Here is a 26,127-nt window from a genome sequence, read left to right as displayed (position 1 = left end):
TGTTATCTTCTTACTTTTGGCTATTAATATATACACAGTTCCTGAAGTGAAGAGCATCAAGAAAAAGAAAGTAATGCACCGACAGACACTTGAACTCGTCAAATGTTTGTGCACCGCACTCCAATCTCTGTCTTGCAGTGATGCTTCACCTATCTATGAAAGTGCCATAGTTAAGGCTGCACGGAAAGGCATACACGAGGTTGTGGAGGTGATCATAGAGATGTTTCCGAATGCCATTTATGCTGAAGAATCAAAAACTGAATGTTCCATTTTTCACATAGCAGCAAGAGAACGCGTTGAAAATATTTTCAATCTCATTTATCATATGAATGAACGAAAACAATATTTTTACGACATGACGGACTCTTCGGGTAACAACTTTATGCACATATGCGGAGAACTAGCACCTCCTCATAAACTCAATCTAGTTTCTGGTGCAGCTTTACAGATGCAGCGTGAGTTACAATGGTCTAAGGTACTCGACATCTTGCATAACATTCTTCTTAATTAATTATATGCATGTCCACCACTAGCAATTATGATTAATTAGGCGGATCACTTCGGCAATTCTAGCTTGTTTGTTTACCTGAGCACATTTTTGTGGTGATAATTTCATCAACGTGCACCGTACAGGAAATGGAAAATTTTGTCAACCCTTCTCGTAGGACATGGTTTAACAATGACCGCAAGACTCCTCAAATGCTGTTTTCCGAAAAGCACCAAGAGTTAAAATCTCAAGGAGAGAAATGGATGAAAGACACTGCCACCTCATGTACCATTGCCGCTGCATTGATTGCTACAGTCGTATTTGCTGCAGCCTTCACAGTTCCAGGAGGACTTCATGGTGACACCGGAGTACCGATTTTCGTAAGAAAAAATTTATTCGTTTTATTTGCTATCTCAGACTCTGTTTCCTTGTTCACATCCACCACTTCACTGCTCATGTTTCTATCGATCCTGACTTCCCGTTATGCCGAACAAGACTTTCTTTACCTTTTACCTAAGAGATTATGCATCGGCCTGCTTACCCTCTTCACTTCAATCACGTTCATGATGGTCGCCTTCAGTGCAGCTATATATATCACATTGAAGGAGAAATCTAATTTGTTTCTTGTACCAATGACCGTATTGGCTTGTCTTCCAGTCACATCCTTTGCATTATTGCAATTCCCACTTCTCATCGATGTGATGTATTGCACCTATGGACCCGGCATTTTCGGAAAAAAGAGTGATCGAACATTGTATTAAAACAAGAAACAAAGCAAAGCAAGGGCTTTCCACTTCAGTTTGATAGCAAAGATATATGTTGTGTGTGTGTGTTTTTGCTATTGAATATATTTTACGCAGCCTGATTTTAATCAATGTGAGGGATGTATCGACTTTTGATAGATTTAAGATTTTGATTATGTATTGCAATAACATATTTGAAATTTTATCAGTAATACGTAAACTAGGGAGTTGGGAAATACATACACTTGTGATCAGTGGATTCATGAACCATTAATTGGGTTTCGGAGGTCAAAATTAATATCTAACATACATATAAATATATGACTTTTAATTGTGATTTTCTAATATATATCTTTGTTCATTTAAGTTAGTAAATTCAATCAATAGTTTTTTTTTTAAATATGTTCTTTTGTAATTCATTATCCATATTAAATGACTTTTGGACATTAATGTTTATTGAATTCATCAATTTATCATAGTTTTTTTGTTACTGAATTGGTTAGAATTAGGGATTTCTCAATGTCTTATAATATTTAATGTTTCTATCTTATCTTCTTTTTATTTTTACATATAATACAATAACCATTTTTAAAACAAGTTGATTTTTAAATATGAATTAAGAAGCATCATACATGATGTAAATATTGAAATATGTTAAAGTATTTGTAAGAATATTTTTTAACATAAAATATTAATTGAATTCCGTGATTGCAGTTTGGCAATAATTTCCTCATATTATTTTTTATGATTATTTTTTAATTGTGGTTTTGCTATTTGTACATCCATTGCGCGAGGTGGAAAATCTGTGTTGGATGCCTAATTGTTCCTATTTGGTAGAGTTATCGAACCGTGGTGTTGAGTTTAAAAGATTTGATTGCACCATACTACTAGCTATAGCTTTTGGTAAAGCGTAAGCGCTGGTCCTACAATTGGTATCAGAGCCAAGGTCAGTATTCGATTCCGATTGCAAGGAGTACAATTATTGAGAGGAGATTGTTGGGTGCAATAATTGTTCCTGCTTGGTAGATTGATCGAACCGTGGTGCTTGAGCTGCTGTGCGGTTTAAAAGATTTGAGTTGCACCATTACTACTAGCTAGATTTTGATAAAGCAGTAAACGCTCGGTCTACCCTCTGATATCATGTGGATGTAAGCCTCGGTCTAATTTACTGAAATGGGTTTCTTTCATGAGTTTAAGACATTCCATGTGCTCTAATTAAAATTTGAAAATGTATCTAATTTACTCAATTGTTTTCTTTCAAAAGTTTAAAAAACATTCACATGGCTCTAATTAATATTTGATAATTAATATTCATTGATTTATTATTTGGTTTTATTCCTATTTTATATGTTCAAGTCATTTTTTTTTGTGACACTATTTTTTTCTTATATATTTTTTTTCATGTTGTGGTATTTTTGTGCTTATTGTTTTTATTTAACATAGTTGGAAATATTATATTATAGATAAATTTAAATCATAATGTGTCATTGGTAATACACATTAATGGTTATTTCACAATAACTTGATTTTTATTAATTATTGATATATATATATATATATATATATATATATATATTTATCTTTTGTCTTTTTGTTTTTTCAACATATTAATTAATTTATAATTGTACATGTGAAATTATATACATAAAAACAATTTTCCTCTTTTTTACATATTTTTATTTCTATTATGACCTCAATTAATATTACATTAATTTAACTAAATAATCATGTTTAAATTTGAAATTTTTCTTAAATACATTAAGTCAAATAATGATGAAAATTATTCAAGAAAACTTCATTGACAAAATTTCGGTAAGCAATTTATTTAATTTAAATTTATATTTAAAAACCCTGAATCATAAATTCTAAATTAAATTGAAAATTTTGAAATCTCTCGATTTCTCTATCAATTCTTAATATTTTTTGTAATATTGACATTATTTACTACTTTAAAAGTGTTGTTATATCTCTTAAGATAATTTTATCTATTATATACTTCTAAATGCAACAAAATTAATTAAAAATATAGTGACAATAGCTTAATTGTTTTTGTAATATTTGATATTATTCAAATATTTTTTAGTATATATTATTTTTTAATGATGACATATATTTGTGTATGTATATATATTCTAAATTAGTTTTAAAATTATGTGAATATATCATATTTTTTCATATTTTTATGATTTTATAACTTAAATCTAAAAAAAAAAATTAGTACTTTTGAAATTATAAGATTTGTACCTATAGATTAGGAGGTGTCCCATTAATTTTTTTCTAAAGTAAGAAAATACAGTTATATTTTTGACTTTTACGATGGTGAAATATTTGAATTTTTTTGCCTCCCTAATAAAAATCTATCTACTCTCTTATCTCGAGAGAGTTTTTTTAATTATTATCTGCTCTTGAATTTTAACGTTTTTTCTCCTAATTTTTATAGCAAGTAAAATATCAATTAATTTGTACACTAATTATGTTCCTAATGCAAAATAGATATAACATAATATGTGGAGAAATCGAGTGAGACTTAAAAAAACAAGAAAAATAATAAGGAGTTAAACCCGAAGCATGGATGACTCAAATAAACAAATAGAAAGACCATAGGAAAAAAACATGCAACATCAAAGGATTAATCAAAATCAAATCTGACGACGAAAAAAAACATGAAAATTAGATATGATGATATGATTGCTGAATTTAATCAAAGAAAGAAGCGCATAAAAAATAAAATAAAAAGATGAAAAAGATACTGAAAGATTCGAAAATCATACAAGAAAATGATGGAAAACTAAACCGTGGTTGTTTAAAATGATAGATAAGTTGTAAAATAGTATTTGTTATTGAATAATTTGTGAAAAATTTACGTGTCTACATTTATTTGCAAATTTAGGATCAATATTCATAGTATACTTAACTTCATTATCTTTGCTACTAGTTAAATAAAATCGGGTGGTTCAAAATATATAGTATATGGAAATGCATAAATCTATAGATGCATTTCAAATCTATAGAAACAATTGTCTTGCCAATCCTCGTTTGGCTCTGCGACTCGAATGTCTTATTACATGTTGTAAGTAATAGTTATTGTATTGTATTTTGTTAAAAAGTAACATGTAGCCCTCTTGAAAAAATTGTTTCGTAGGCTTTGTTTTTGTTTTGCTTTGTTTTTTTTTTTTTTAATAAAAGCAACATTAGATCATTACGAAGGTTTTGACTTACCCCTACCATATATAAGTCAAAACGAGGAGGAGTGAGACGAGCCAAAATTTCTAGTGTGTAACAAGTTATAGGCATTTTTACAACATAAATACGGAAAACAATTTATATCGAATTCCATGCTACATCACGCATATCTATAATTAGGTCGCGGATTGCTTGGCTCTTGAGACTCGTGTTCATAAATCTCTTATCTTTGATGTAAATACACATTTTCAGCTGTATAAACATGGATTTCCTAACTCTCTAGTTTATGTTATTATCGATAAAATTCCAAACATGTCACTGCATTACATTGTCAAATCTTTATTAAAGTTGATACATCCCTCATATTGGTTATATAATATAATATAATATATATATATATATAAACACTCGCGCACACACACACACACACAAATATCTTTGGTATCTAACTGAAGTGGAAAGCCCTTGCTTTGCTTTGTTTTAATACAATGTTCGATCACTCTTTTTGCCGAAAATGCCAGGTCCATAGGTGGAATACATCACATCGATGAGAAGTGGGAATTGCAATAATGCAAAGGATGTGACTGGAAGACAGGCCAATACGGTCATTGGTACAAGAAACAAATTAGATTTCTCCTTCAATGTAATATATAGCTGCACTAAAGGCGACCATCATGAACGTGATTGAAGTGAAGAGGGTAAGTAGGCCGATGCATAATCTCGTAGGTAGAAGGTAAAGAAAGTCTTGTTCAGCATAACGGGAAGTCAGGATCGATAGAAACATGAGCAGTGAAGTGGTGGATGTGAACAAGGAAACAGAGTCTGAGATAGCAAATAAAACGAATAAATTTTTTCTTACGAAAATCGGTACTCCGGTGTCACCATGAAGTCCTCCTGGAACTGTGAAGGCTGCAGCAAATACGACTGTAGCAATCAATGCAGCGGCAATGGTACATGAGGTGGCAGTGTCTTTCATCCATTTCTCTCCTTGAGATTTTAACTCTTGGTGCTTTTCGGAAAACAGCATTTGAGGAGTCTTGCGGTCATTGTTAAACCATGTCCTACGAGAAGGGTTGACAAAATTTTCCATTTCCTGTACGGTGCACGTTGATGAAATTATCACCACAAAAATGTGCTCAGGTAAACAAACAAGCTAGAATTGCCGAAGTGATCGCCAATTAAATAATTGCTAGTGGTGGACATGCATATAATTAATAAGAATGTTATGCAAGATGTCGAGTACCTTAGACCATTGTAACTCACGCTGCATCTGTAAAGCTGCACCAGAAACTAGATTGAGTTTATGAGGAGGCGCTAGTTCTCCGCATATGTGCATAAAGTTGTTACCCGAAGAGTCCGTCATGTCGTAAAAATATTGTTTTCGTTCATTCATATGATAAATGAGATTGAAAATATTTTCAACGCGTTCTCTTGCTGCTATGTGAAAAATGGTACATTCAGTTTTTGATTCTTCAGCATAAATGGTATTCGGAAACATCTCTATGATCACCTCCACAACCTCGTGTATGCCTTCCTCTGCAGCCTTAAGCATGGCACTTTGATAGACAGGTGAAGCATCACTAGAAGGCAAAGATTCCAGTGCCCTGCACAAGCATTTGACGAGTTCAAGTGTCTGTCGGTGCATTACTTTCTTTTTCTTGATGCTCTTCACTTCAGGAACTGTGTGTATATATTAATAGCCAGAAGTAAGAAGATAAACAATATGCATCGCATATTTTAACTTGTAATGATGACAAGGAGTAGAGTAGCTTCGATAGCTCATCTCAACATATATGAAAGGAATTTTATTCCTTGATATATTTTTTTTTTTATCTTAATATTTTGCCTTTCTAGACATGGGATAATCTCGAAATTGATGATATGATCTCGTATAAATTCAATATGTGATATAAGACTATATTTGATATGACTCTTAATATCTTTAAGATATGATATCACAATATCTTTAAGATATTATCCTTGTTTTAAAAATAGTTTGTTTCCTAATGAAATTGTTTTTTCTATGTTAAATAGGACTCAAAGGAGAAGAAACAAAAGAGGGGGACGATATAGAGCAAAAAACTTTCGGAGAGACTGAGATGCATTTGTACGAAGAAATATTTTCTGATTGAAGCAATCTCGCGTCGTTGATAAAGTGTTGCTGTGAAGTGCTGACTACATCTGAAGACAACACCTAATCACTGTTTTGATTAGTGCGCTGATTTTTGAAGACTTTTTCACTTCTCAGTTGATGCATCCTATGTATTTTGGTTATACGGTTTGTTAGAGGTTTAGGATGAAATTTGTTACTCGCCTTAATAAGGGAGTTGTTTTATTCTTTCACTAGTATTGGTTTTTGTAAACTTACAAGTTTTTCTAGTGAATTATTTTGCCCTGAGGCACCGCACAAGTATTTTATACTTGTGCATAATTTATCTCTCGTATCTCGTATTATTGTCATTCCAGTTGTGTGTTAATGTGTTAAACTATAATTTCCGCTGCATGTTGTCGTGGGTGTTACAACACCTACGCACAACACCTACATTCTGATACACACAACACTCACCCTCGTCACATTCACCCTGTGGAAACGGAACTTTCAATTGGTATCAGAGCTTCCACTTGACGCTACTAAGTGAGATCCTGTTTTGTTTTGTTTTCCAGGTGGAAAAGGATCATGGAAGCATCAACAAACACTGTTTTTAGACCTCCCGTATTGGATGGATCAAACTATGCATTATGGAAAGTAAAGATGAGGGTTTTTATTAAATCAATTGAAGAAAGAGCTTGGCAGCGTGTACTTGATGGTTGGAGTCCACCAAAGATTGAGGATGCTGATGGAGACACTCGGCTCAAACCTGAAAGTACATGGACAATCGATGAAGTGCAAACGTCAAATTTTAATTCCAAGGCTCTCAATGCTATATTCTCGTCTGTTGACACAAGGATGTTTAATTTAATCACCAATTGTGTTTGTGCCAAAGAAGCTTGGGATATACTTCAGAAACATTGTGAAGGATCCGAGAGTGTGCGTAAAACTAGGCTAAGGATGGTGGCATCAAAATTTGAAAGCCTGAGAATGGAGGACAAGGAGTCTATTCTTGAGTATGATAGCCGGTTGAGACAACTTTCTAATGAAGCTCACAGTCTTGGAGATCCCATGTCCAATGAAAGATTGGTGAACAAAGTTTTAAGATCTCTACCTAGAAATTTAATGTCAAAGTTTGTGCAATTGAAGAATCTAAAGACACTTCAACAATCAACCTGGATGAATTAATGAGTTCCCTCAGAACTTTTGAGATGAATCTTGATTTACAAAAGAAGGATAAAGGGAAGACAATAGCCCTTGAAGTTTCAACTGACTCTTATGATGAAATCCTTCAAATATCTAAAGAAGTGAATGAATCTGATTTAGGTGAAGATTCTATCTCTCTAATTACTAAAAAATTCGGTGATTACTTGAAGAAAATGAGAGAGAAGAAGAAAATTGGACAAAAATCTGTGTTGCCCAATATCACCACTTCTGCAAAAGCTCAAAAGTTTACTCCTATGAAAGGACAATTTCGACCAAAAACTGAATTGCAAATCCAATCAAATGTCAGAAATTTGGACTCAGTACAATGCAGAGAGTGTTCTGGATTTGGACACTATGCCAATGAGTGTGCCAATCGACTTCGGAGAAACAAAGGCATGGCTGTCACTTTGAGTGATGAAGAGTCTGATGATGATCAAGGATCAAATGAATCTGAAAAACACACATCGTTGTCTGCTGTGATCAAGGAGAAGCGTTCAATGCAAATCAATCCTTTGGGTGTTGCCACAGGTGTTGCAATACCTGGTCGCAACATCTCTTCAAATTCAGTGTGTCTTAATTCTACAACCCTTGGTGAATCAAGTCAGTCTGAAAACCAAGAAGTAGATGATGATGAAGTCACTCTGGAAAGTGTGCAGACAATGTATGAAGAATTGTATGAAGACTGGATCAAAAGAAATAAAGTGAATGCAATTCTCTCCAAAGAAACACTGAGCTGAAGTCACAAGTATCACGACTTGAAGTAATCTTAAGTAAGAAAGATCTGGAATTATGCAAAGTCAAGGAAGAGCTTGAGAAGCAACTCAAATTCTTGCGAAGCTTAATTCAAGTTCATCCAAACTTGATTCACTCTTGATGATTGGAAAGAATGACAAAGCTGGACTTGGTTATACGAATCACCAATTTGAAATAGGAGAGTCTTCCAACACTGAAAGAAAACCAACTGTCTTTGTCAAAGGAAGTGCTGAAATCTCGAATGCTACATACACTGAAAAAGGTGTTTCATCAAAGAGGCACATATCTACAAAGAAGTCCAAGTCCAGAAAAAACGCCACTTTATCTGCCACTATTGCTTTAGACCTGGTCATATCAAACCCTATTGTTTTAAACTGAGAGATGACTACAAAAGATGGGAATCTGAACAGGTGTTGCCACAGGTGTTGTACAACATCCGGCGTAACACTGCCAATAGGAAACCATCGGTAAAAAGGGTTTGGGTGACAAAGGCTAATATTCAATGTTCTGTTATTTATACTTCGTTAAAAACTAACATTGCAGGAATATGGTACTTTGACAGTGGCTGTTCACGCCACATGACAGGTTCTAAAGACTATTTGACTGACTATGTTGACTAAGGAATGGTCTGTGATATATGGTGGAGGTGCTAAAGGAAGAATAGCTGGCAAATGGACCCTTGAATGTTGATGGACTGCCTAGTCTACACAATGTGCCTTTATGTCGAAGGACTTAACTCAAACTTAATAAGCATAAGTCAACTTTGTGATGATGGTTTACATGTTAAGTTTGATTAAAGACAATTGTGAAGTTTTTGATAATACTGATACATGTATTTTGACAAGTACAAGGTCGGCTGACAATTGTTATCAACTTGGAGAGGACCCTGTGTGCAATCATTCAAAAGTAAGTGAACTAAACTTGTGGCATCAAAAATTGGGTCATGCAAACTTCAAGACATTAAAGAACCTGGTAAGTACGATGCTGTGAGAGGTATGCTAATTTATCCTCTGGAATTCCTTATGTTTGTGGTGCATGTCAAAAGGGTAAGCAAACACGTGTTCCCCATCAAGTGTTGCAACACTTTGGAACAACACGGTGTCTTGAACTCTTGCACATGGATCTTATGGGTCCATGGAAGTGGAAAGCCTTGGAGGTAAGAAGTATTCATGTGTTTGTGTGGATGATTTCTCTTGCTTTACATGGCTAAGTTTTCTTAGAGAAAAATCCGACACATTTGCTGTTTTAAGAAATTACATGCTAAGATTACTAATCTACATGATTTGAGGGTTGGTAAGATAAGGACCGATCATGGTAAAGAATTTGAAAACTCACACTTTATATCATTCTGTGAAAAGAGAGGGATAACTCATGAATTTTCGGCCCCTAAGACTCCTCAACAAAATGGAATAGCCGAAAGGAAGAATAGGACACTGCAAGAATGGCTAGGGTCATGTTGAGTTCAAAGAATATTTTCAAAACGATTTTGGGCCGAGGCCTTAAACACAGCATGTCATATTTCAAACCGTGTGTACTTAAGGAGTGGTTCTACTATGACATCCTATGAAATCATCATGGGAAAGAGGCCAAACCTGAAGTACTTTCATGTTTTTTGGGTGTGTATGTTATGTTTTGAATGACCGAGACCATCTTGCAAAGTTTGACTCTAAAAGTGACAAGTGTTTATTTCTTGGTTATTCATCCAATAGTCGTGCATATCGCGTGTATAATCTCAGAACAAGAACGACTATGGAATCTATTAACGTTGTTTTTGACGATCTTGCAGATCTAACGGGAAAAAACAATCGAGGACGATATTGATGGGCTACTGAACATAAGTGAGACACTGCCTAACACAGATGTTGCACCCGGTGTTGTAACACCTGAGACAACACCTGCACTGGCAGAATCAAATGATGAACCAGGAGAATATACTGAAAATGATGATGTTGTAACCAATGAAGGGATTGATATTCCCAGTAAGATTCAGAAAAATCATCCATCATCTCAGATCATTGGAGAAGCATTTGGAGGAATGCAAACTAGAAGAAAGGAGAAGGTAGATTATCGGAAAACTGATGGGTCTAGTATGCATGACTTCCGTATACTCTCAAGTAAGCCATTCTGTTTTTGTTCGTTCATTGAACCCAAAATATAAATGAAGCCTTAAAAGATGAATTTTGGGTTGATGCGATGCATGAGGAACTTGAACAATTTGTTAGGAATGATGTGTGGGATTTGGTTCCCAGACCTGATAATGTGAATGTTATTGGAACCAAATGGATTTTTAAAACAAAACTGATGAATCTGGGATTGTTGTGAGAAATAAATCTAGGTTAGTTGCTCAAGGGTATACTCAAATTGAAGGAATTGATTTTGATGAGACATTTGCCCCTGTTGCCCGGATTGATTCAGTCCGACTTTTACTTGCTATCGCTTGTCACATGGACCTAAAATTATATCAAATGGATGTGAAAAAGTGCCTTTTTGAACGGCATTTTGAATGAAGAAAGCTTATGTAAGCCAACCTAAAGGGTTCGAAGATCCAAACCACCCGAACCATGTCTACAAGTTGAAGAAGGCACTTTATGGACTTAAACAAGCTCCACGAGCATGGTATGGTAGGCTTACTGAATATCTGCTTGACTTAGGCTTCAAACGAGGTGAGGTTGATAAACCCTTTTTATTCAAAAATCGAAGCATGATATTCTTGTGGTCAAATTTCTGTGGATGACATCATTTTTGGTGCTTCTTCTCAAAAGCATGTTGATGAATTTGTTAAATGCATGTCTACCACATTTGAAATGAGCATGGTAGGAGAATTAAGTTTCTTTCTTGGATTGCAAATTAAACAAATGCATGATGGTATCTTTCTGTGTCAATCCAAGTATGCCAAGAATTTGGTGAAGAAATTTTCTACCGAGAACACTAAACACATGAAAACACCAATGAGGTTGACTGAAAAATTGTCCAAAGACGATGTTGCTGCAGGTGTTGACAACACCCAGTATCGCAGAATCATAGGCAGTCTTCTTACTTAAGTGCAAGTCGTCCCGACATCATGTTTAGTGTATGTTTGTGCGCCAGGTACCAGGCTGATCCTAAGTCACTCATTTAAAAGCTGTCAAAAGAATTTGAGATATATAGCCGGGACAGTTAACTTAGGTTTGTGGTACACCAAAGAAACAAACATTAAAAAAAGTGGGGTTTAGTGATGCTGACTGGGCTGAAAATCTAGATGATAGGAAGAGTACCACTGGAGGATGTTTTTATCTAGGTAACAATTTGGTGTCATGGTATAGTAAAAGCAAAATTGTGTATCTCTGTCCACTGCTGAATCTGAATATGTTGCAGCTGCTAGCTGTTGTTCACAACTTTTGTGGATGAATCAAATGATTAAAGACTATGGTTTCAACAGTGACACCGTAATTGTATACTGTGACAATTCAAGTGCAATTGATATTTCAAAAATCCAGTACAACACTCTCGAACGAAACACATAGACATTAGACATCATTTTATTCGAGATTTGGTTGATAAGGGTACAATTCGAATGGAATTTGTTAGAACTGAGAACCAACTGGCTGGTATTTTTACAAAACCATTGGATTTTGAGAGATTTTCCAATCTTAGGAAGTCTCTCAGCTTGTGTGCACAATGATCACTCACGGATGTTGTCCTCGGTGTTACAACACCTGTGGACAACACTCAGCATGCATGTGCATTTATTTTTAGGATGCTAGACATATTGCATACATCCTGTTTTGTGTGAAGCTGTACAAGTGAAAGATACTGAATGGTGTGCTCTCAGTTGTGAATCAAACTTTCTATCAAAATTTTCTAAAGTATGGAGTGTGCTGAATCTAAGTCATTAAGCTGTGAGGATGTTCGTGTACCACATGATCTTGTCCAATGTAGAAAATGACTAGAAAATTCTTGAGCAATAGGTGAAAAATAGAAAAGAAAAAAAATTGTTGTTTAGAAGAAAATGAAAAAAGCTACCTAGAGGAGTCCAATGAAGACTGTTCTTCTAGTGTGGGAGCTACCACTTCTAATTCAAATACAGATGAAAAAAGCTACCTAGAGGAGTCCTATGAAGACCGTTCTTCTAGAGTGGGAGCTACCATGTCTGAATTAAAAATGTTCAAGAAAGTTTGAGTCCAACTTGTGAGTGTTGCCAAGAGGTGTTGCAACACCTAAGTACAGACTGATCACAGTTTGATCACATGCGTGTGCATTTCATTTTTGATCATACTTTAGGAATAAATTTAAGTCATTCATACTGCTGTTATGTGAATTCATCATGACCAGTGGGCTATCAGTTTTTAATTCATGAAATACGAAGAAAACCCTAATCGACTTAATTTGAAATTTCTTGATTTCTAACTGTTTGTGGGGTTAATTCGACGTGGTGTTTTATCCTGCCTGATTTCTTGAAATAATGATGGCACTGTTTCAGAAAGTTACCGTTGGGTGAGAGTAAAAATTGAGTTGAAAGGTGCTGAAGTTTGCGGCTCAACAGAATGTTACCGTTGGAGAGTTGTGCTTAAATAATTAGGAATGGACGAAGAATAACTTTACTGTTTAGTATTTTCCCTCACATTCTGAAATTTCTCCTGCCCTCACTATTCATTGTTTTTGCTTAAAATATCTCTGTTCTTCGCGATTTCTGTGTCCTTCGAACCGATCTACTTCTTTTGTTCTTGATTGCGCAGATGACTGGCTTCGATCCTCACGACATTAGGAGTGAAATGGCTGCGAGCATGGGTGGAAAATCACCTGACACAACACCCACAACCGAAACCAATGTTGAGGGGATGGAAATTGTGGGCGTGTCAGAAGAACCAACTCCGCTGGAAATGATCGCTCCTGGTGAACCTGGGAACGAGATCAATGTCGAGAATCCACCGGACTTTGAAGTCTTGAATAAAGCTTTTCCCACTGCTCCTATGCGCCGAAGGTCAAAGAGACAAGCAGGGTTCGATCCTGACTTTGTTCCAACCAAGAAACCACGGGCATCTACCTCCTCAAATCTTCTGGACCCTGATTTCTCATCTGGGGACGACTCCAATGATGATGATTTTGAGTTGGTGGCTCGCCCCAAACCAACTGTTGCTGCAAAGGAACCTGGTTCTACTTCTGGTATTCAAAAACAAAACCCCATCACAGATACTCAAAATGTTGCAGAAGAAAGAGTTCCTGATGAGCCTTTAGAAGATGAACAATCTCTGGCCGAGTTTCTCGCTCACCTTAAGAAAGAAAAGGCTACCAAGAAACAAATTTCTAAGGATGATGAACCTGATTCAGAAATGATGAAGGAGTTTTGAGCAAAACCGACCTGGAGCTTTCTTCCTCTTCATCGTCTGTATCTGACTTTGAATCTGAGGAACAGGGTGATGCTGAATCTGAGGATATTGGCTCTGAAGCTAGTGAGTCTTCTGATGAATGTTGCTGCTACTGCTGCCGGTGTTGAGGTGGATGTTGACAACACCGAGCGCGACATTGACTCAGCTGACTATGATTTAAGTAAGTCTTTTTCCCCCAAATTTTATTCTGAGGATGCCTTGGCATTATGGCCGCTGTTTGTTCAGAGAGAGCTGATTGAGGAGAAAAATATTGATGTTAATGCCCTACTTGTCGCCGTGTAGTGTTAGAATTCCTACTGCAATCTCCTGGGCAGTGTTGGAGATGCGAATCGGTGAAGTATGGGAGAGTGTTTGTTCGTGATCGTATCTACAAGTTCTCACCTTCTGTATCAATGCATTCTACACACCTCAGGATATTGAGGAAGTTGAGAGGATCTGGACATAAATGCTAGTAAACCTCTGGGCTCACTGGAGGGCCCTGATCAAAGTATTCTCCTGATTATCCCCAAGAAGTTGAGTGCTGCTAATCTCACTTCTTTTTTCTCCGTTTGCTTGCACAAGACATCAATCTGTGATTGGACACCGATCAACCCAATTCTACTACTGTGACTAGATCTCAGGCCCTGGTGTTGTTTGCTATTGGTAGTGAAAGGGCCTTTAACTTTGGAAATCTGGTGTTCAGGACAGCATTGCAATATGCTGAAGGAGACTTCAAGAAAACAAAGCTGCCCTACCCTTCACTGATTTATGGAATCTTGGAATCTCAAGGTTTCATTAAGGATATTGATGAAGATCATTGCCCTGTCAAAGATCCTCTGAAGATTTCTCCTGCTTATTTCAAAGGCAACAGAAAGATCGATCTGCCTTGGCTGCATTCAAATGTTGCTCCGGATGTGGCAACACTGATGATACAACATCTGAACATGTGCCTGAGACAGCTGAACAGCCACCTACAGATGTTCCTCCTACTGGTTATGTCACATTGTCTATCTCCTACATTCAAGCTCAGATTGCCTATGGTCGACAAAAGATTGAAAATGCCAAGAAAACCATTGAACATTATGAAAATCAAGTGGCTGACTACGAGCTTCTGCTGGGTGAAAGTGTCCATTCTGGACAAAAAGGGGGAGTAGATACAGATATAGCTGGAACCAGTGGAGCAAAAATGACTGATGATGATGGCAGTAATGAAGGATAATGAGATTTTGAGTTTTTTTCTCTTTTGATGGTTTTAGTATTTTAGTTGTCCTTTTATTCTCTCTGATCTTTGTCCCTCCTGATTAATGAACTATTTCGGTGTTATGATCTGAATGTTGCAACATCTAACATACAACACCTGAGTGAACTGTATTTTTCATCAGGGGAAGGCTTAACGGTAGAATTCAGGGGGAGTCAACTAAAGTTGGCTGAGTCACTGATTTGCTAACTCAGGGGGAGCTGAGATGTACAACCATTTTTGGGTTGTTTTGTCCAGAAAGGCAAAAAGGGGGAGATTGAAAGGAATTTTATTCCTTGATATATTTTCGTTTTTTATCTTTAATATTTTGTCTTTCTAGACATGAGGATAATCTCGAAATTGATGATATGATCTCGTATAAATTCAATATGTGATATAAGACTATATTTGATATGACTCTTAATATCTTTAAGATATGATATCACAATATCTTTAAGATATTATCCTTGTTTAAAAATAGTTTGTTTCCTAATGAAATTGTTTTTTCTATGTTAAATAGGACTCAAAGGAGAAGAAACAAAAGAGGGGGACGATATAGAGCAAAAAAACTTTCGGAGAGACTGAGATGCATTTGTACGAAGAAAATATTTTCTGATTGAAGCAATCTCGCGTCGTTGATAAAGTGTTGCTGTGAAGTGCTGACTACATCTGAAGACAACACCTAATCACTGTTTTGATTAAATGTGCGCTGATTTTTGAAGACTTTTCACTTCTCAGTTGATGCATCCTATGTATTTTGGTTATACGGTTTGTTAGAGGTTTAGGATGAAATTTGTTACTCGTCTTAATAAGGGAGTTGTTTTATTCTTTCACTAGTATTGGTTTTTGTAAACTTACAAGTTTTCTAGTAATTATTTTGCCTGAGGCACCGCACAAGTATTTTATACTTGTGCATAATTTATCTCTTATCTCGTATTATTGTCATTCCTGTTGTGTGTTAATGTGTTAAACTATAATTTCCGCTGCATGTTGTCGTGGGTGTTACAACACCTACGCACAACACCTACATTGATACACACAACACTCACCCTGTCACATTCACCTGTGGAAACGGAACTTTCAATATGTTCGTTCGGTAATCTTTGAATATTAAAAGAAATTTAATGGTGGCGTGGGGGCTGAGTTTAATATATTGATAGCAGAGAAACGAAGAACGACAAAAAGAAAACACAAAATATTATTGATAAACAGATACATGATTTTCAAAAATACTAGACTTTAGCTTTCATAGTCAATGACAGGTGTAGGATGACAATTAACAGAGTTTAAACCCGATCAGATCATCGGGTCTATAACTTGGTAGGAAGGTGTAACGGGTTTTAGTGAAACTGACACACACACACACACACACACATATATATTGACAATTCGTGTTAATTAACATATGTAAAATTTAGAAAAAAAACATATTTTTCTAATTTTAAAAAAAGATTTGGACTAATAAAAATTTTCTCATATCTTTTTTATCATATTGTTTTCTTTGTTATTTGTCATATTCTCTCAATAATGCATATATTTTATTATAATATTCAATTACAATCTTTTTTGACAATCAATGATATGCAATTTTTTATATACAATTTTGTTTGATTATTATTCTCTTTCATGTAAATTGACAACAATTTACTGGATGCTTTTACTTTCCTAGTCACCTTTAATTTATTAGACATTTATACTTGATAACATATAAACTAAACATTATTATTAGGGGTGAGCAAAATTTCGGTTAAACCGAATTAACCGATCGAACCGAGTCAATTCAGAAATTCGGTTCGCTTATTTCGGAAATTCGTTTTCAAATAAAAAAAATTCGGTTAATCGGTTTTCGGTTCGGTTACGGTTTTCAAAATTTTGAAATCGGCTAACTGAATTAACCGATATAATAAATACTATTTTTATCACTTTTATTATTTTTAAATTTTTAATTTTAAAACCAGCCCTAATTCTAAAGAAAAATTTGTGATTTTATGTTTTTATGCATTTGTGTAGATTGTAGTGTTCAAAAAAATTACATATAATTAAAGTTAAATCACAATTTTTTTAAAAAACTAATCGGTTAACCGATTTTAATTCGGTTCGGTTTTAATCGGTTATGAAAATTAATTCGATCGGTTCGATTATTGCTAAATATTTCAGTTCGGTCCGGTTATGACTAATTTGGTTCGGTCGGTAACAGAACCAACCGAATGCTCACTGTTAGACTTAATTTTATTGTGGTGATGAGAATCAAAACCATTAGGAATAGCACCAACCAGAAGATAATGCAAAGCAGAAAATATTGATTCGCCTAAACAGAAGCAGTACTTTAGTTAGTACTCAACGGCTTAGTAAAACAGAAGCATAACTTAGCTTTACTGGATCAGTACGTAATCGCATTTTACTCAATCGTTTCTATCTTAAATGTTACCGTTACTTATCTATTACTAAGCATTAATTGCACCATTAAATGCTGAACGAAGTCATTTAATTAGCTTTACCAGTTTTGGTATTAAACAAGACTGATTGTGTTGAAAGCTTTTGCAGGATCTTCTTTAGGAAATAAAGCTATTACTATCAGAAGTCAAAAAGAGCCGTTCATTTATTGTAGACTTTGGATTCAAGTTATCTATATATATGGATCAAATCCATTTAGAGAACAAGAACGCTGAACATTTTACTACTAACGTTATATTGAGCAACCGCGAACCACTCTTAATATTTTAGCTCAATTTGCAGAAAAGCAGTACACGCTTCATTTTTACATCTGATCTTTGGAGATCATTTTGTACTGCTGTTTCTTCGCCTCTTCAAGCAAAACATAATTTCATATTTTTTGAAGAAGAGTTTTAATCTGGAAAGAGTCTTTTCCAGAAATCTTTGATATATTGAATCATACTGTGTTGAGATACTAAGAGTTTCAGTAGGCAAGGGATAAGTCCTGCTGAAGTGGGTGTGTACAAGTGTGTACCGTAAAATCCAAAGTCTTTTAGTGATACCTTCTGGAAACAGAAGAAGAAGTAGAAGATTTTATCTTCGAACTTCCAGAAACAACAACTGTTTTATTGCCTACTGTTATTACTATTTTCACCCTACTCCATCGGATCGTTTTCGCACTTATTATTGTGATCTACTAGACTTACACTCGAACAAAGAACAAATATAATCTCTAACAGGATTATAGCACCCTTTGCAAAAACTATTATCAAAGGAAAGAGTTTATTCACCCCCCTCTAAACTCTACATCAATCCCCAACAAATGGTATCAGAGCAAGTTTCTATTATTCTGAAAATTTGCAACAGTTATGGCACATTTTAGCAAGGTTCCCATGTTCTCGAAAGAAGATTTTGATGACTGGAAGATCCGGATGCAAGCTCATCTTGCAGCCCAAGATGATGACATGTGGTATGTCGTCATAGACGGCCCATTAAAGATCTTAAAGCCAAATACAGCTATTGTTGTTACTGACGGTGCACCACAAATGGTTGAAAAACCAAGAAACGAATGGACTGGCGAAGATAAGAAGAAAGCCAATCTTGATAATGTCGCGAAGGACATTCTTTATAAAACTCTTGATAAGAACACCTTCAGCAAAATCAAGATGTGTTCCACTTTAAAGAAATCTGGGAAAAGCCCATTCAGATATGTGAAGGAAATGAGCAGACAAAAGAAAATAAACTGTCTGTAGCAATGCAGAAGTTTGAAAACCTAAAAATGAAGGCTGGGAAACTCTAAATGAGTTTGATGAATGTTTCAGCAGCTTAATCAATGAGCTAGCAGCTCTGGGTAAAGAGTACGGCAACCGAGAGATAGCGCTCAAAGTAATGAGAGCTTTACCCAGAGAGTGGGATGTGAAAACCATGGCTATGAGAGTATCTAAAGACCTGAACAAGTTAGAACTGCATGACTTGTTTGCAGACTTAAAAGCCTATGAGTTCGAACTGGAAGTGAGAAGTGGAGAAGAGCCCTCATCAAATCTATCTACCAAGGATCTTGCTGCCACTACTGCTACTACTTCTTCTACTGCTGCTGTAGTTGTTCTACTACAAGCTTTACCTGCTGTCATCATTGATAGCACATCTGAAAAGACTGCTGAACAGATTAGCAGTGACGCAATGTCATTGTTGTAAAGAAGTTTTCCAGATTTATGAAAAAGAATCATCGAGCCTACCAGGGTCCCAATCGTAATTTCAAGAAGGATTCACCATCTGGTGACATGGCGTGTTTTAACTGTGGAAAGATCGGTCATTTTATTGCTGATTGTCCAAAGCCAAAGAAGGATGATCTGAAGAAAAGGATCACAAGAGGAATAAAAAGAAGTCCAGAAGAGATCGATGTAGAAGAGTTAAACAGAGGGTGTCAGAGAGACTAATGATTTAAAATTTCGAAAAGAGCGGGCTGTCCAATTGGTTACTGAAATAACCATAAGGAGATTTTTGTTTTATGATAATATCTACTGGAAGTCATAAAGTACTGATATATTTCCAGCATTTTTATGAAAATCAGTAGACACATTGTTTTATCGAAAAGACAAACATCCGTTCTACTTCTGACAAAACACGAAAATAATAGTCTGAAAAAGATACTGTTCCCCCTAAATTAATGCAATTATAAATGCGAAGATACGATATCTGAGGGAAAGACAGATGAATCTTGGTAGTCGTGAAATCAGATAGCCGTCTCTTCAGCTTCTTGAGACTCTATATAAGTGCCTGCAAGTTTACAAACAAATTCATTTACACCCTCTGTTTAACTTTTCAAAGACTCAGAAAGTTATTCCAGTGACAGCGATGTAGAAGAAGTCAAATGTCTTATGGCAGATACTGATTCAACCTCGACATCTGGAGAGGTATTTGACTTTGACTCTGACGAGTTTACACGTACTGATCTGATTAATGCATTGCATGATATGGTAAAAGAGTACTCATGACTTTCTCAATCATTCGAGGAAGTTAAAACTGAAAATCAAAACCTAAAGGATCAAATCAGTAAGTTTGCTTGCTTGCAAGAAAACAGCTGTAATGATCTAAAGGTTGAGATTAATAGGTTGAGAACTGAGAATGATAGGATGAACACAGATTACCAGACGCTGAAGTCTGAAAACCAGAGGCTATCTGTTCTGGTAATGCTTGGAATAAGTCCTCAGTTTCATTGGAGAATATGCAGGAATTGCAAAAGCAATCTGGAGACAGAAGTGGTCTCGGATTCAGCAATAATGAAAGCACTTCTGGAAACAGTACTAAGCCAGAACTGGACACAAGCAAAGAGAAATACATTCGTTTTATTAAATCCAGTTTGGTATATGAACCGGAAGTACCAACTGTTCGAGTTGAAAGGAATGTAGATCAGATGAACAAAAGAAAGCATTATGGTCTGGGTTATGTTGAACCTAAGGGAAGAGTTCACCAGAGTTCTGGATCCAGTAGAAGATTCAACTCAGGAGGACAACCCTCTATGAATGTTAAAAACTACCAATAATATAATTCTAAACCTATTCAGAAGAGATACAGGCCAGACAAAACAGAAGAGAAGAACAACACTCTAAGATGCATACTGTTAGAAATAACAGACCTTCTGTTGCACACACATCTTTGGATACCCGAAGTACAAGGTCACCAAGAATTGTACAAATGTGGGTCCCCAAAAGACTGATAAGGCTTGGACCCAAATAGATTTGGGTACCAGATACTAAAATTTGTATTTGCAGGAACAGGAGAAGAAAACCAAAATCAGTAACTCCACATGGTATCTGGATAGTAGATGTTCCAGACACATGATTGGACAGAAAAATCCACTTTCAGAAATAATGAGTTGTACTGGACCAAAGATAACTTTTGGGGATAACTTAAAAAGTAAAACCGTGGGTAAGGGTAAGATTATCCATGGTAACATAACTATTAATGATACTCCTGGTTGAGAATCTCTGTTATAATTTAATTAGCATTAGTCAGCTGTGTGATAATGGTTATTTTGTAGCTTTTAAAAAGCACACATGCACAGTGAAAGATTCTGCTGAGTCTACTGTATTGACTGGAAAGAGAGAAGGCACTTACAAAGTTTCATGGAACTTAGATTATGTTAATGTTCCTACATGTTTAGTTGCCTCTCTTAGTTATAAGCATTGGCTCTGGCACAAGAGATTGAATCATCTGAATTTCGAGTCAATCAACAATCTCAAGAATCAGAACATAGTTGATGGTTTTCCTGATATAAAGTTGTTAAGATCATGTATGTTCTGCATGCCAACTTGGGAAGCAAATCAGATCTAGCTTCAAGAACAAAGATGATCCATAAAAGTCTACACGATAAGGAGATATATGCATGAAACTAGACATGAAATTCGAATTCCATGCCTAACAAGAAGATATTTTCAAAAATCCGATCCAAGGAGATAGATAAGATGATTATCCTAGATTCAAAATTTAATTCAAAGTTTAAATGAGAAGATAATAAATGATCTGGATAGCAGTCACCCCTATACAATTAAGAAAACTTCCCATTCGAAATTTACATCTCATATTACACTCAAATTTTCGAGAAAGTGTTATCCGTATTTTCGAAAATCCTCTCCCAAGTGCTTATCAAAGTTCTGTCCACGTTCGGAAAATTATTTCCATCAGTAAAATGTTCATAATCGAATATTCATAGTTCAGAACATGCTTTCATATGTTTTAATAATAATCCCAAAATTCAGCAAATCCAATTGTTAGTTTTCGTATATAGTCTTCGCGAAATAACTGCTCAAATTCTAGGTGAGAACAATATCTATGGTTTTTCATCCATAAAAAGTCAAAATGTCTTCGAACCCGATCTCCAAGTTCATAATTTAGTTGACGTACTTTTAACTTATTGTGAAAGTTTAAGCCCGATCCAACATTTCAATAAGTCAAAACGAATCCTGCAGACTATTTTACAGTTGAAGTGTTGTTGTGTTTTCGAAGTATCGTTTGCATATGATTATTATGTGGTTTCCAATTCTTCAAGCAATAGTAAGGTAAGTGGGCTTGTTTAAAAATAATTGTATATGATTTGTTTTTTTTTTTTTTAAGTTTCGGTCGATCGCAATTCTTCTTCTATCTTTCTTGTAATATAATTATCTTTTGTTTGGTAGTATAATGATTAAATTGGATATGGGTAAAAATATCAAATTGGATATGTTTATGGCCTTTACACGGTGGGATTGTAATCGTTGTATGACCTTGTCCCTTTAGATGATAAAAATTAGAGACTGATACCAGTAAACCATGAAAAGGATTCTCAGTGCCTAGACCAAGGTATGCTTACGTTATACATGTTTATGATATATGGTACAAAATATATTATGTATGGCATGAATTTTTCGAAAATCATGTAAGTTTGTGCTCGAACGGTCCTCACTTACTTAATGACGATCATACCACTCACCATTTATTGTGAGTGATGAAGAAACTATAATAGATCGAAATATTTGATCAACTCGATCTGTCTATTCGATTTAGCTTGTAACATCATACGTTGATCATCGTACTTGTAGTCTTGCATTAATATAAGCTTGGGTTAGATCAATTTAGTTTGAGATAACAAAAAACTTAAATATAAATTTTGATTAAACAATTTTGTTATAATCAAACGAGACACTTGATTCGAATTAAAGAATGATTATTTAATGTGTGATAAAAAAATTTAAAGTTAAAAAATAACATACAATAATATGTCATATTTGATATGATTTTTGTCCATGAGATAAATTAAAAATTATTTCACATTATGCGTAAAATATTTGGCTTAGAATTATGAGACTCTAATTGACCGATATTATGGTTTATTTGGTGGGTTTGGGACAAAGGTTGTTTATGAAATCTTTCATATTAAAATGAGTATATACGTCGATGGTTAATGCCACGAGGGTAGATGATTAATTTTTCCAACTTTCAATACCACATAACCATGGACATGGTTGATAGAATAGGTTTCTTAAAAAACTAACCAAACAATTATTAAAACAATAAATCATCCCACAATCACACCTTGTCCCTCATGCAAAAGATTGCCTTATAGATTAATAATTATTTTATTTTGTTAGGAATTTTAAAATCTCAGCTGGTTATACATATCGATTTTTTTACTGAAAATGATCGTTCTATTGTTGTAATAAACGCATGAAGCGTTACAAATAAAATCTATGTAAAAACAATTCATATAATGCCTGAGAAAATTAAGAGACTTAACATAACAAATGGTCACACCTCAGTCGGAAACAACATATTCAATGTACAAAATATAACAGTTAACGTAACAAATGTGACAACTAGAACTGAGAAAAAAATAGAGCTAGAGGGAAATCTTGTATCACTCGATCCCAACTTACACATCGTAAATTACATTTTTGTTTCTCTTCCTCCTCGGGCACTGAAAAAATCTTTTAGAACAATCTCTTAAAGGAAGATAGGCAACACGTACAAAAAAAAAAGACAAAAAAAGTATATTAAATGGTTGTCCATTTTTGGACAAGAAAGTCACATGAAGCGTGTTCAATATGATTTACTTGACTAACATAGTTTGCATGTTATTATGTTAGTCCGAAAAATTATCCAGTGAAGTTATTATATATATATATATCTAATATCTTTAAAATAAAAAATCATATATTAATATTTCAAAAATCTGTATCTTTCATATTTTACTCGATAGTATTTCATATGGTCGAGAAAAATAAAATTAAATGCAGTCGATTAGGTGCGGGGCACGTGCCGTGGAGGTAGGTTACGGGTTGTCCAAAGCTATCTATGTTTCTAATAATTAATTAATACCGAATATATAAATGTGAACCGAATAATTAATAATAGATTGATTGGAAATAAACTATGGAGGAAACTAATTTTTTTAGTAAGATTTTAATAGTTATAAACAAATTAAACATACTTTTCACATTCTGATAAAACTAATTTTGAAGTCTCGCAGGACTTGTCCAAGTGCAATTAAGTAAAATAATTGTCGAAATATTTAATTTTATTTTAATGGTAGTTGATGATAAATAATTTAGTCCCCACAAAACTATTTTTTTTATATTATTACTATTATTATTTATTGTGAAGCCGCCTACCTTCTCTTAGCAGCCCAACTTTCTCCTCTCTTCTCTGTGAGAGATAGTCTAGTTTTTTGTGGCCATTAAATTCAGCCATGCATTTATCTGTGACAACTTCTTCTTCTGCATAGTTGAAGTCCCCCGGGGGGGGTTGGGGGGGTTAATAACTTCTGTTTCTTTGAACCCTGAATTCTTTTGTTGAGTAAGTTTTTATTCAGCTTTTTTCATCATAGTTGAAGCCAACACAAATGGGTCACTGCCACTAAATAATTGGATTGTATTTATACATGCAAACCATGTGAATCATTTGTAAATAAAAAGTGATAGTGTCGGAAACACTTTTCTTCTTTTAAATAAAAAAACAATTATGAGCAAGAAAATAAGTGCATCAAATCTTTCACATCATTTGACTAAAACTCAGCATCGTTACAATGTCTTCCCCAAAATTAGCAAACTATCCATGGCCATCAACTGTTAATGCTGCGAATTCATATCAGTCTCTGTCTTGACGAAGACAAAAAGAAAGAAGCGCTAAAGATTACAAGATATGGAAAAACAGATGATCTTCTGTTCGAGAGCCAAGATTTGCTGGGCTTCGTTGACGGCCAGATCCCGCTCCTAAAGAATCCATGGATGAGCAGAAACTCTGGAGAAAACCGACCTGCTTATCACAGGATGGATTCTGGGTTCCATTACTGGGACCGAGGTGCTTGATGCAGTGGTGGGATTGGACAGTTCCAGGGAAGTTTGGTTGGAATTGGAAAAACTTTTCAAATCAGATGATAATGAAATTCAAACGAGCAGTTCTAGTTCGGATGAGGAAGATGGTAAATGAAATGAGAACTCAGTAACTAAAACTGATAAAAGAAAAAAAAAAGAAAAGGTTAATTGACGAATTCGAATGTATTTTTTCTGGTACAAGGCTTGTAATTTTAAGAAATATGCAGGTACGGATTTTCACCGGTACTTGCCATTGCATAGAGCAATATTAAGAGGTGATTGGAAGGAAGGCAAGGAGTTCTTGGACAAAGACGAAGATGCAATCACGGCCATCATCAATGATTCCTCGGAGACAGCTCTGCACGTAGCGGTGGAGACTGGAAAATCAAATGATTTCCTGAGAAAGTTGTTAGAATACCCGATGCCAATGAAGCGATGCTCTCGAAAGATAGTACGGGGACACTGCTTTACACACAGCCGCTTTGGCTGGAAACAAGGAAGCTGCGATACTATTGGTGAACAAAAAATCGACTTGCTATATATTACAAATAACAATAATATGTTACCGATTCATTTAGCAGCGAGGAATAGCCAAAAGATACGCTTATGTATCTCATATCCGTCTCCAAGAAAGAAGTGCAGAATAGCCCATTTGTGGGAAAGTTGGGGGCTTGCTGTTGACAATTGCCATAGCTTCTGAGTTTATTGGTTAGTAGGAAATATTAATTTATTGATTGATAATTGTGAAATTTAAAGATGATATATTTTTCTTTGGGCAGATGTGGCTTTATATTTGGTGCAGAAATACCCAGAATTAGCTACGTTAAAACGACGACGATGATTATGCGTTGCAAGTGATAGCCGGAATGAAATCTGTGTTTCCGAGCGGAAAGAGTTTCAATTGGTGGCAAAATTGGATCTACTCTTGTAAGTGATCTTTCTTAGAGAAAATCTTTTAATTGCTTTGATAATCAGAGATCATTAGTTTTTTTAATGATTGACAAAGTGTGGGATTATGATTTCCAACTCCTATAAGATATTTCATCACATACATATATATACATTGAAGGTGTTCCTTTGACATCATTGAAAAATACAAGGATCACAACTGGCCCAAGGTCTGATATGGATCAAGTGACAAAGAAGTTCGATTGGTTCAACATAATTTCTTTTGTGGGTAAGTATAATTTCATTTTCAGATAAAAATTTTTACTTGCTCATTTGATAGTTTTTTTTTAGCTATCGAAGCTACTCTACTCCTTGTCATCATTACAAGTTAAAATATACGATGCATATATATAT

At 35.0% G+C, this 26,127-nt stretch overlaps 2 protein-coding genes, 1 long non-coding RNA gene and 1 pseudogene across 3 annotated transcripts; 3 read left to right on the top strand and 1 right to left on the bottom strand.

The window, feature by feature from the left end:
• The first annotated feature begins 13 nt into the window (after positions 1–13).
• LOC142535861 (uncharacterized) lies at positions 14–1,468 on the top strand. The gene is made up of 2 exons (XM_075641856.1): positions 14–475; positions 634–1,468. The coding sequence occupies exons 1-2, from the start codon at positions 74–76 to the stop codon at positions 1,246–1,248; spliced, it is 1,017 nt and encodes a 338-aa protein (XP_075497971.1). The 5' UTR covers positions 14–73; the 3' UTR covers positions 1,249–1,468.
• Positions 1,469–4,830: 3,362 nt separating this feature from the next.
• LOC142535859 (uncharacterized) lies at positions 4,831–6,088 on the bottom strand (annotated as a pseudogene).
• A 1,002-nt stretch (positions 6,089–7,090) lies between these two features.
• LOC142535860 (uncharacterized) lies at positions 7,091–7,690 on the top strand. The gene has a single exon (XM_075641854.1). It carries the CDS (start codon positions 7,091–7,093, stop codon positions 7,688–7,690), a length of 600 nt encoding a protein of 199 aa, XP_075497969.1.
• A 17,653-nt stretch (positions 7,691–25,343) lies between these two features.
• LOC142535858 (uncharacterized) lies at positions 25,344–26,033 on the top strand. Its single transcript, XR_012817816.1, has 3 exons — positions 25,344–25,533; positions 25,605–25,752; positions 25,895–26,033. It is a non-coding gene; the product is annotated as an uncharacterized LOC142535858 (long non-coding RNA).
• The last annotated feature ends 94 nt before the right edge of the window (positions 26,034–26,127 follow it).

This window comes from Primulina tabacum, unplaced genomic scaffold (assembly GCF_025594145.1).
Source record: "Primulina tabacum isolate GXHZ01 unplaced genomic scaffold, ASM2559414v2 Contig1159, whole genome shotgun sequence".
Taxonomy (NCBI): domain Eukaryota; kingdom Viridiplantae; phylum Streptophyta; class Magnoliopsida; order Lamiales; family Gesneriaceae; genus Primulina; species Primulina tabacum.
Note: the sequence above shows the minus strand (reverse complement) of the source record. Positions and strands in the feature narration are given on the sequence as shown.